This window comes from Sardina pilchardus, chromosome 11, assembly GCF_963854185.1.
Source record: "Sardina pilchardus chromosome 11, fSarPil1.1, whole genome shotgun sequence".
Classification (NCBI taxonomy): Eukaryota; Metazoa; Chordata; class Actinopteri; order Clupeiformes; family Clupeidae; genus Sardina; species Sardina pilchardus.
Window position 1 is genome coordinate 29750821 of NC_085004.1, and position 12439 is coordinate 29763259.

The 12439-nt window shown below is 42.4% G+C and overlaps 1 protein-coding gene across 1 annotated transcript; it reads left to right on the forward strand.

Moving 5' to 3' along the window:
- Positions 1 to 5217: 5217 nt before the first annotated feature.
- depdc7a (DEP domain containing 7, paralog a) lies at positions 5218 to 11841 on the forward strand. Its single transcript, XM_062549202.1, has 9 exons — positions 5218 to 5311; positions 7327 to 7756; positions 8248 to 8375; positions 8755 to 8947; positions 9875 to 10095; positions 10363 to 10505; positions 10754 to 10879; positions 11044 to 11122; positions 11482 to 11841. The coding sequence occupies exons 1-9, from the start codon at positions 5296 to 5298 to the stop codon at positions 11694 to 11696; spliced, it is 1551 nt and encodes a 516-aa protein (XP_062405186.1). The 5' UTR covers positions 5218 to 5295; the 3' UTR covers positions 11697 to 11841.
- The last annotated feature ends 598 nt before the right edge of the window (positions 11842 to 12439 follow it).

Consider the following 12439-nt stretch of genomic DNA (forward strand, 5'->3'; position numbering starts at 1 on the left):
GGGTGAAAGCCCTCAATTACATTTTCAAATGTCAGGCCACTGTTGAGCTAAGTGCTAGTGGGTGTATTGCGTATTGGGCAGAGCTGTAATGATGGGTCAGCCCAAGCGTCCTTGGTGATACTGAAAGCATTATTTTTTGAAAACTCAATTTCAGTGCTGTCGCAAGCTGCAAACAGGAGAAGGGCATAATTTGCTTGTATATTAATCACCAACAACAGTGGAAGGGGATAATAGGAATCCATCAAATCACAAAAGTGTATGAAGTAACTTATGCTTTACCATGATGAACAACCTTGTTTCCTGTTAGGTTCTGTGTAAAAATATAAATAAAAACAGAATGCTATTTGAAAATCATGTAAACCCTATAGTCCGTTGAAAAAAGTGCAAAGACAACATATCAATTGTGGAAACAGAATTGTCCTTGTTTTTTGAGGAACATATGGTCATTTTCAATTTGATACTAGCAACACGCTTCAAAAAAGTTGGGACAGGGGCAACGCTTTGCGTCACCTCTTCTTTTAACAACAGTCTGTGTGGAAACTAACAAGACGAGTTGCAGGAATTTTGAGAATGAAATGTCCCATCCTTGCCTGATAAAGGATCTCAGCTGCTCAATAGTGTGGAGTCTTCATAATCATGTTCTCTGTTCCATGATGTTCCCAATATGACAGTTCTGGACTGCAGGCTGGCCATTTTAGCACCTGGATTCTGGAATGCAGTCCGACATAACCTTCCTGAAATAGTCAAGGTCTTCCCTGAAGTAGCTATCTACAGTAAATTACAGAATATGTTGCACAAAGCCAGTATATCATTCAGTGTTAACTGTGCCTTTCCAAATGTGCAACCTATCCATGCCATAGGCACTAATGTGCCCCTATATACCATCATATAGATGCTGGCTTTTGAACTGTGGATTGATAACGAGCTGGATGGTCCCTCTCTTTTTTAGCCTGAGGCTGAAAATCACGGCCATCCAATACTTGTTTGCCAGCCGCATCCTTTGTTTACTAAGATTTCTCTAAATAAATACTTAAATGACAATGTACTATAGATGGTTAAATCTCCAAATTATTCACAATTTCTCATTAACAAACATTATTCTTATACTTTATTGTTGCATTATTTGCCCTCACAGGTTTTTACAGAGTGACGGATATCTTTGCATCTTTACTTCTAAGAGACTCTGAGTAAGGTTTTTTTTATATACCCAATCACATTGCCAGTTAACCTAATTAGTTGGGCAATGTTCCTCTTGTGTTTTTTTTATACAGTAGGCCTACACAACTTTTCCAGCCTGTTGCCTTTGTCACAACTTTTTTGAGACGTTGCTGGCATCAAATAAAAAATGAGTAGCATTTTTATGAAATAGACCAACTGGTCAATTTCCACATTTAGTATGTTGTCCATGTCCTTTTTGTAACTAAATATGTGTTTAGCCTACAAGATTTGCAGATTATCGCATTCTATGTTTATTTACATTTATAGTGTCCTAACTTAATTGGAAACAGGGTTGTACAATTTGGGATATATCATGTATAAAGGATCTACTATTCCTTTTACATTTATAACATAATTGATTAGACCTAATGATAGGAGAGATGCCTTAGATCATTAGTTCCTAAAGTCACTGCCTCTTCTGTGGTGTGGCTGCAGTGTTCATCAGCCCTTAGCCTTGCCACAACCACACAGAGACGTCATAGGAACTGACCCCAGTGATGTGAGCCATGCAGGCACACGCAGGTTTTTCATTTCCGCCTCCTGCTACTGGCGTACAGTTAAACCTGTCTCCACACAGCCCTGACGACACACCATACACCCCGTGCGGCGTTCGCGTCGAGCACAACACCCGACCGGCGGTGCAGGGTGCTGCTGGCTGCATGTGAGGAGTGTGTCAGCTGAAACGAGCGAGGCTGTGCAGCTGGCCGACTGCTGTCTCGCTGACACAGTGCTCTGTGGAGCGGGTGGTGAAGATCATGTCCCCTGCAGTCCCAAAGAGTCAGCAGCCTGTTGAATAAAATATGATTGTCGCAGACCACAATGGCGGGAACTTCTCTGTCCACCGAGACAAAGCCACATCTGTCCACTCTGCTCTGCCCATATAAAAGGGCACTGTCTGATGTCCTCTGGAGATGGGCGGCGGGGATTCCAGCTCACTTACTGCTGGGAGAAATGGATGTTTGTTCAACACAAATGTCTGCGAGAGAACATAAAAAAAATATGAATACTGATGAGCGCATAGTTGCACACTGTACGTAGGAGCGTTGCTGAGAGGGTCCTTTGAGGTTGGCTGAAACCTTGTGCTGCTTTCTGACGAGGACGGAATTTTGTTTACTGGAGCGGTCAATTGTGCCCTACCTCTCAGTTCCTCTCACATAATGCATTTGCTTCTCTAGGAATCCAGCACACACCTTGGACAAGCTCTTGAATGGCCAGAGTTTTCCCCTTCTTTCACTTCAAACTTTCACTTAGTCTTTTGGTTGTTGGTACGGTATTTAAAAATGGGTAACATTGGTGAAATTACAGGAAGTAAAGAAGGGAAAACAAATGATCCGTGCTGTCCAGTCGGTTGTCCATTTTTCAGTGAGCTGAAGGTGAATGATAGAGGGAAAGTATGGGAATTACAGTGAAGGGGAAAGGATAAGGAAACAGAAGAGCAAACACTGCTTTGACCTTGTCCTTGTCCTTGGGCTGTCACATTTATTCCTGTTACCGTGGTGCTTACAAGTACCTTTACAACAGCTAAGGGCTGATTACACTTGTGACAAAACAACAGAAAAAGAATCATCTGAGGAAAGAAGAGGATGTCAAACTGGTTAAGCAGCCACGTGCTAAGTTTAGATTCCTCGCTGTTGAGTGTTGATGATGGCTGTTGATAGATTTTTCCTGTCTGAGTTGTCAAAAAGGCATTTTTCTAAAGCATTGTAGATATGAGACATGCGTATGCTAAGGAACTTAATGTTCAACTGAACTACATTTTAGTTGTACTTCTGCTATATGTACTTCTACTGAACGCAAGAATCCAAGTAACTTGTAAGTAAAATGTGAAAAATGGTTCCAAAAAAGGAAAAATTCACATTGTTTGAAGTAATTTCCAAACACACCTTCTGTCAGAATGAACTATGTCTTGATAAAATCTTTAATTGTATTTACATTAGTCACAAAAAGCATAACAATGATGTGTGTCCTTCACCTTCCATCAAGATGAGTCACACACCCATTCTTTAAGGGAATGTGGACAGCGTAAAACCAACCAAGCACAAGAAACTTTGCAGGAAACAAGGTGCTGGCAGGCGGAGACTGAAGATGCCGTTTCTGTTTTTTGTCGGCCCCTTGTCTGACCGGTTTCACCCCAGTCTGCTCTCCTTTCACACACAGAGTCTGTTCATGTGACGTACTGGCTGTGCAAGACGTTGCAATGGTGGATATTCTAAAGCCAGTACGTGTTCATTTTTGTCGTGCTTATTACATTCATACATCAAATGATAGGTGGAAGAAAAATGTTTGGTTCATACTCTGTGATGTGACTAATTGTCCACATAGTTTCACATTCACAGTTCATTTTCAGTACATGGAAATATGCAATAGAAAGATAGATCAGCCCACAGGCGATACCACTGTAAAACTCAGTGCAAATAGATGCACACACATATGCAGTAGCCAATGACAGACATGTGAAGTGTTGGCACACTACACAGTTTATAGACACCATCTTGTCCGTGGTGTGGGAGAAGTTGCTGGTCTACGGTTATCTGTGTCAACTACCCAGAGGGCTACATTCGGGCTCAATCTTCTTTCACCTGATTTATGATGCAGAGTGTGAATACACTTCCATGTGGTAGATTAACAACAAGAAAGTCATTTTGAATTGACAGACAAACTGACAACAATTACCTGCTCTATTAGTAAAATCACTTTTGCAAGTGAATACAGTGTGGAGGTGTTTTTTTTCTAACTCTCTAGCTCATCCTGTCTCAACACAAGAACAATGTCCTCATTTCTAATTTACTGTGTCTAAGTTTTTTAACTCCACCTGCTTCTCTGGACATTAGATTGACCCAGTGCCCTCTAATACTCGGGTGTTAGTTAGGTTGATAGAGTGCATATACACAATATATTTATTTACCCCTAGGAGGGAAAAGAATGGTGGATTAAGTGTATGCACCAGATCTGGGCGAGCAAATAAACTATTACGTATGGGTTTTATTGTTTGGCTATTGATGAATGGCACAGCTGAATGAACTCAAAGGGATAAGTATACTTTGATGTGAAATCCTATGACTTCAAGGTCAAAAGAGAGGAAGTTTTCTAGACTGTTCCATACTAAGAATACTATTCTACTTAATTAACCACAATATGTATTTCACCTCATAAATGATTGAACATGACAAAAACAGGAATAAAATGTTTTGTGAAAAATGGCAAACTCATCGCATACTGTGAAGCTTAGCTCTGTAGCTGCTTGGGGAAATTGTGACATGGAAGCAGTACGGTGTGTGAAATCAAGCACGATGCAAGGTTGGCAGTCATGGGCACAAACAGCGCCGTTTGTACGTGCTTTGAATGTCCTCAAGAGTATAATGGTTCATATCAGCATCTGTGTAATCAGTGTTTCATGTTTGATAGTGTGTGTGTGTGTGTGTGTGTGTGTGTGTGTGTGTGTGTGTGTGTGTGTGTGGATGTGTGTGTGTGTGTGTGTGTGTGTGTGTGTGTGTGTGTGTGTGTGTGTGTGTGTGTGTGTGTGTGTGTGTGTGGATGGATGTGTAGTGTGTGTGTGTGTGTGTGTAAGTGACTAAGTGTGAGTGACTGAGTGAGAGAGAAAGGGAGAGAGAGACAGAGAGAGAGAGAGAGCGAGAGAGAGAGAGAGAGAGAGAGAGAGAGAGAGAATTTGGAGAGCAAATTTTGGGTTTAAGTTAGTAAGATGAATATGATCTAATCATTTTAAGCACAGTTATTACATGTTAAGGTAAAGAGATTAAAACTGACTTCACACAAGTCTCACCTGAAACGAAAAAAGGCGCTAATTGACACTCTTGAGTTGTAAAGCCCACATAAACTTCTTCTCGTCGAGAGTCATCAGTGTCTCTGTTATGCTAATTGTGTCTTCAGGCGTATCCTACTGTAGGTGACTTATGCCAACAAAGTGTGACAAAGAGGGTGGCGGCTTCAGGATTGACTTCCCATTTACGTCACGGCAGAACAACTAGAACGGAGTTATCAGGAACAGCCTAGTACTTCAATCTCAGAAGCCCACAGGACAGTGCGCACCCGTGCTTAGGAAATAGCCTATCTTTGCGCATGCATCGACCCCCAGGTAAGCTATGGGACTAATGAGACTAGGCTACTCTTCGGAGAGCATCAATACTTTATTGTGATTAACATGACTTAAAATTGTATTGTTCACTTTAGAAATCCTGATCTCAACGCAAAGGGAATGAGTAAGGACTTTTAGACATAGCCTGTGAGGCTAAGTTATTGATAATGCGAATGTAGTTTAAGTTTAATGTATTTTTGCGGAATCTTTTTAAATGGTGCTTTTGGTTTTGGCGGCTTCATAGTGCAGTCTTGCGCATACCAATGTATTCATATTTAAATAGACCCTCTTATCCTACAGGCTTGACATTAACATATCCCTCCAGGGTGCGTCGGTTGAACCTGTGTCTGCATGTGCACAGTCAGCGGTATGCGAGCAGAGCGTCTTTCCCTAGTTTGTGCGTTTTTTAAATTGGTTGTCGTCTAACCTGTCGTTTTCATGTACGCCTACTGTTTTGATGTGTGAAACTTTACCTGGAGCTCCTGTGTGAGTTGCATGAGGGACTGTCGGTGCAGGCGTCATAACGCACGAGGCTACCCTTATTTCTACTCCCTCTGCGATTATTTTGCCTTGTATGTTGTGGATACAAATGCAATATTTCCCTTCAGAGAAACGGAATTCCCGAATGACTTAGGCCAAACCTATCCTACGGCTTTGTGAGTTGACAAACATTGAAATGTGTGGCCTAACCAAAATTCCCTCTCCATTTTGAGGGGAAGGTGATAATAATCACAGGCATTGATACCGAGAGGGGGTAGAGCCCCTCTACTTTAGTCCCATTTACTGCATCCTACCCCCCACCAGTCAGACTTGATTTAATTAGTTTATTTGTCTTATCTTGATTTATAGGCTTATGAATGCTCAGATCTCTACTCTTTTAATGGATTACAGGGGCTCCACCAACTGTTTTACAGATGGTTGTTTAATTGGCCTTAAACATAAAATCAACTGAAGATTACCACCACTTTGGATCTTCTTTACTTTTCAATGGCATTTTTGTCTTCAGTGCTTTGTTCTATTCAGAGTTTTAATTGAAGTCAAATTAAAGGCCTACTGTATTCACTTCAGGGTTTTCTAACAAACTTCATATCAACTTACAGCCTTTAGTAGCTAAAAGACTTTCAGACACCTGATATTCCAAGTACAACACTTCATGAAAACACATAACCAGGTTATGCAACTGTTCAGTAGTATGCAAATCATTCCTATGGGACATTCTCAAGGAACAAGGAAACCAATGAATCTGAGGTTATCAAGATGTGTCCCGCCAGCCGGCAACAATCAGTGTCATCGCTTTGTCCTCAACTTTCAGGGTTGTTCTCAGACTGTTGGAAAAATGGTACAGGATTCAGGCCCATTTGATTACTCCACTACGTCTTTTCTTACGGCAAGGCAAACATTTGCCTCACAGACATTTTGTTTCTCTTACTGGGACTCATCAAAAAGCCGTGCCCAAGCGTAGACCTCATTGCCACAAAACCCCCAGAAGCAACCGCCAGATTCGAAGATGCTTTCGGCAAGTCTCCGTCCACCGCACTTCCCCTCCTCTCTGTGATGGCGGACAAGAAAAGGGCCTTTATGTCGCTGCCAACTATTGTGCTCTTGTAGCAAGCCTATGTATCGATGAGTAGGCGTTGTAAATGCAAGGGGGAAAAGCAAGTATAATTGTATCTGCATGTGCAGGGAGTCGGTGATGTAAGATGGTCGACCACCCTGCAAGTGGACGGCGTTGGGGGAATCAGACTCAGCGAGCGAGAGGGAGAGATCTAGATTTTTCATTGCATAAGAAATGGATGTGTAGGTTGGGCAATAAAAGCGGCCTTTATGAAGTAATTAATCTCATGGGTGCGATCATCAGTGTTGCTCTGTGTTTATGTTGGCAATGTAGGCTCTTTACTTTGGATGTCAAGTCAAAACTGACATCCAAAAACTGTCGTGATAGACACAGGCACACTGATTGGGTTCACTTATTTCAGACAAATCTTTAGTCTCTTTTTTTTCTGTCTCTTGTACAGATCAGGGGATGGCTGGCAAGCCCTTCCGGGCGACATACATATGGAGCAGCATCATCAACAACCTACAGCAGCATGTGGAGGTGAAACGGAGGAGGCACAACCTCAAGACCTACCAGGACTGCTTCCTGGGGTCAGAGGCCGTGGATGTGGTCCTGGCTCACATCATTCAAAGCAAGTTCTGCGGAGATGCAGAGGTTCCTCGGTCCAAGGCAGTGCGTCTTTGTCAAGCTTTGATGGAATCACGTGTGTTTGAGGCTGTTGGAACAAAAGTGTTTGGAAAGGAGAAGAGGAAAGTCACGTTTGAAGACAGTAGTTTCAGCCTGTACAGGTTTCTGAACACACAAACTCCAACCACAAACTCTGAAACTATTGAGAATACATACCACTCTCCGAGCAAACAGAGGAACAGTTATATTTCACCATCTAAAAGGTATGAAGCTCCATTTAACTTCTACATTGCAGTAATGTTTTGAATGTTGTTTGTTTTATCTCTTGGCTTTTGCACAGAGGCAAGGGTGCAGAAATGCACAAGCAAGGTTTGAGGGAAATATTGTGTATTTGGAATAAGCATGCATTTTTATCACAGGAAAAGTATTGGTCTTAGAATTGAGATGATTATCTGCTCGTTCATTTGCTGCATTCACAGAGATGACTGGTGTCTGCCATTTGTAATATTATGTTGAGAGTGAACATTAACAGATGTCTGCAGAGGAAAGATGCAACATATGATATTGCAGTATTTGTGCCATGATACAAATGTAATGTAAGGTGTTGACATTGGGTGATGTGTTGCAACTGATTAACTTCCTTTGTTGTGGATCATCGTTTCCCTTTGGGAAAAGAAAAGACCAATGATTGTTTGTCTAACCATTGTATAACCTAATTTTAAATGTCTAATAAGTTGTTGCTTATTCATTGCAGGCAAGAAAATCAGGTGAACTCAAACATCTCCCCGGTCAAAACAGACAAGTCTTTGGAGGATGTTCTTGGAGATCTCAACTATAAAACAATTACGCCACAGATGATTGATCTAGGGCTATCACAAGAATGTGAGTACATTAAAAATTCTACTTAATAAAAAGGTAATTTGTGATATTATAATGGCCACTACTGCCACAGATGTATAACACAATATTTGAGTATTCATTAATCATTACATTATGGAAAATGTTTTAGTTTCCCGAACTATTCTTTGTTATCAAAGTTGATAATAACAGTGTATCTTGGCAAAGCTGGCATGCATTATCTCACTACAGTAATGTTCGGTAAAGACTATTTCCGCCAGTGAAAAACAAGTGTGTATAAACAGTGTGAATGACAATGCAAATGCAGCCGCTTAACACGTTCAGTTAAAACACATGCATGTGTCAGCCATGGTGGCATTGCTTTGTGACTGACCGACTCTTCCTCTTGCTGTTGTCCATCCAGTGGTGGATGAGGTGTGGCAGCAGCAGACGGTGCTGAGGCTACTGCAGCTGATAGAGCTCCCCCTGCTGGAGAGTCTGTTGGAGGGCCGCGAGAAGCCCCGGCCCCCCCTCCACGGCATGGACAGCGACCCCGACCTGCTCTACACCAGCAATTACGTGGACCGCGAGATCCTCAAAGCCTTCAGCGAATCACAGTATGTTAAGACACTCTATCAAACAATGCTCCGTTATCTGCCGGTGGTGTTTTCATTAGAATTCTTACAATTTTGTACATTCCATGGATTAAACGATGTAATGTACTGCCAGCTGTTTCTGATGTCAAAACAGAGCTACCTTTTATTCATGGTCTTGTAGCTATATTACAGTTAATCATTCTTGGAACTGGGGAAAAATTAAGCTCATTGTTGAGGAAGAATACACACACACCAATCAACTGTTCTTTTATGTGTTGACACTCACGGATTAAAATGAATCAGTTCCATGAAAGGAACCTTCCTGGAACTGATATGAGTGTAGCATGCTATCTTTAGAAGAAAGACTTTTTCCAAGTTTGAGCATAGGAGAAGTTGCTGGAGATGCATGATATCATTAAGCCATCAGCTTTGAGCTGTCATCGCGATGAATCAGAGACTTCAAGCCGTCTCGCCATCTCAAAGCAGGCCATGAATGGACTTAGACAAAGACAGGCCTGGCCTGACTGTAGCTACTGTCTCTTCTACCCGCTGGTGAATCATCTTTGTTTACACGGCTCAGCAGAAATTCAGCGATTTTTTCTTGTTCTAAGAAAGAACTAGCGAGCATCCATCCTGCCGTCTCACATGTTGTGGACAAACCACTGGTTCTCCATCTCACGCCACTGTTGCGTAACATGCTTGATGGATACCCTCTGTTCTCAAGCCCTCGGGCGGCAGGGCACTCACAGCTGTGGACAGCACAACTATGATAGTTGTCTGAGGGCTATGGTCTGATTAGTATTTCCTGTCCATCTTTTTGTGCGTCTCTTGAGTACACATTCTACCCTGTTTGTGTTTTTCTTAGTCTCTACTCAAGTTTGAAATCGAAATGTTTCTGTTCCACAGTACCTCACTCTTTCTCTCTCTCCCTCGCTGCGTCTCTTGTAGGGCGGATAACTGGCTCTCGGCTGCTGTGGACTGCCTGGAGTTCCTGCCCGACCAGCTGGTGGTGGACGTGAGCCGAGGGCTGCCCAAGTGCTCGGACGACCCGGACGACTGCAAGCGGCTGATCTACAGCGTGCTGGAGCAGCACTACGGCGAGCCACAGTACCCGCCTCTGCTCAGCAACCACGTGTTCGACATCCACAGCGGCATCTCAGAGTTGCTAGGTGAGAGGAGGGCACTGGCATTGGGAGACACTGTGGGAGTGGGCGTCTAAATATCTTTTAACTTATGTCAAGACCTTTTTTGGGTGAAACATAAACTTACAAATAGCACACATTTACATACCGATAGATATTTACTCTTTTAAGACTCTGCCCTCCAAAGACACTAACTAAGTCCATTTATTGATTGTTGATACCAGCGAGAATTCAGACTTGACTTCATGTGTTACCTGTGAGTATCTCCACTGACTGAGTTTGTGTGCCCTGCAGTGAATGGGAAGCGGGAGCAGGCGCTGGAGGGCCTGCAGCTGTGTCTGAAGCTCCAGGACGCGCGCAGCCGAGAGGAGCTGCGCAGACTGCTGCGCTTCATGGCGACAGCCGCCCAGCCGCAGGAGGTGAAGTTACACAAGGAGGTGAGCGGGCAGACGCACAACCAGTTCACCCAGGAGATGCTTTATCTTATCTGACAGCTGACACAGAATGGAGATTAATGTGGGCTGCATGACTCCTGTAGAATAGGATACAATCTTTCTTAAGCAGTCAACATAACTTTCCAATTATAGTACACCTGAGAATGCAACGAACAAGACATGGAAAAGGGCGATGTTTAAAAAAGAGCTCTGAGTGGTGGATGTTTAATAACAGTGTATTGTATTTTCAGATCGATAACAGGATGGCAGTGAAGAGGGCCTTCTCTAGTGCCATTGTTTACAGCACACGACTGGCCAAGGGGAAGGTTGACCTCATGGTCCTGTTCATGATGGACAAACACTGTGACCTTTTTAAGGTAGGTCTCCAAACAACATCTTGACAAGATTCTATCACACTGGGTCAACTAGGAGGGGAGAGAAAAAAATGGGAATATCGCTATTGTCTGTGGACACAGGATTAAGAATGTTTATGCAATATACTGTATGATGTAAAGTTTATGTTTGTTCTCTCCATCTCCAGATCCCAGTGTCCTTGCATAAGCTGGTCAGTGATAAGCTTGCAAACATCATCAGGAAAAAAGACCCAGACGTAGTAACAGGTAAGAAGGGATACACTGTGCAACAGAGAGCGTCTGTCTGAAACAGGCACATTACACAAGTCCAGAGGTGGGAAAACTCCAGCTTCAGAAAGTACAAATCCAGCCATGTATTGGTTCTTCCTGTGCACTTAACACAGGTGATCTCATTAATTAACTGCTGTACCTAGCTGAAGACTTGTGGTAATTAGAATCAGCTGGTTTTAATGAATGGTTGGCATAGATACAGTATGTGGTAGGACTTCTTTCTGAAGCTGGACTTTTCCACCTCTGCATAAGTCTCATCTCATAATCACAGCAGCAGGACTCTGGCCAGTGACATACAGAACATGACCGTTCTTTTTTCTTTTTCTGTTTCCCAGGTCCATCTTACTGCAGGCGGATCTCGGGACAGACTTACGCAGAGACAATCAAGAAGACCACCAGGGACGAGCTGTGGGCTCTACTCAGGACTATCCACGAGAACTCCAAACTCTCAGTGAAGGAGAAGAAGCGTCTGCTGGGGCAGTTCTACAGAGGCCACCCTGAGGTCTTTGTGGAGTATTTTGGATCCAGACTGTCAACTGTCGATCTGTAGAAATGTAAATTATAATTTATGTGTACATGTTGTAAAAAGTGTAAAGTTTCTGTAAATAGCTGTGTACATGTTTTTAATATTCTGCATATAAATTATTGATGTACTGATAAATGTGTGAGTATGAATAAAATGTTTTTCAAAGTAAGGTTCTGCGCTAGTGATTCACTGGAGCCGCATTAAACAAAACACGTTGTTGTCATACACTGGCAAATTTGGCATGTAGTGTAAGAACATGATCTGAAACGGCAAATTTACTGACCATATAAAAATGTACTGTCTCACTTCCTGCTTTCAATGATGTAAAATGATGATTTTTACATCATTGAAAGCAGGAAGTCCTATTCATGGGTTTCATTGAAATCCGTATTTCTCCCATCTCAAGGCAAACTGAGGGAATGATGCACGACCATTCAAAAACATGACTGGTTTTCTAAAAATACAAAGCTTAATGCTAATCGGTGTAGTGTACCTTTAAAGGCAAGCATCACCACTCAGTGGCCATCTTGGTAACGGCTTCGGGCAGATATTTTGGGCATTATTTTGGAAAATGTTGGAATCAGTTGATAACTTACATTACAGGAAAGGGCAGGACATGTGTAGAGAACGACCTACAAACTAGCCCCATACATTTCTATGAAGGAGTCGTTGAGTCTCATAGTCTCTGTGAATGATTTTACAGACAACATTATAATAGCATTATAAATTAGTACTGTTATAGTTATTATAACTAAACCTCATGATAA

Excerpts from the sequence above, each read along its gene's own strand:
- depdc7a (XM_062549202.1), top strand. Across the intron at positions 8,948-9,874 it reads AAAGCCTTCAGCGAATCACA|GGCGGATAACTGGCTCTCGG; the intron begins GTATGTTAAGAC and ends CGTCTCTTGTAG. Across the intron at positions 10,096-10,362 it reads CGGCATCTCAGAGTTGCTAG|TGAATGGGAAGCGGGAGCAG; the intron begins GTGAGAGGAGGG and ends TGTGCCCTGCAG.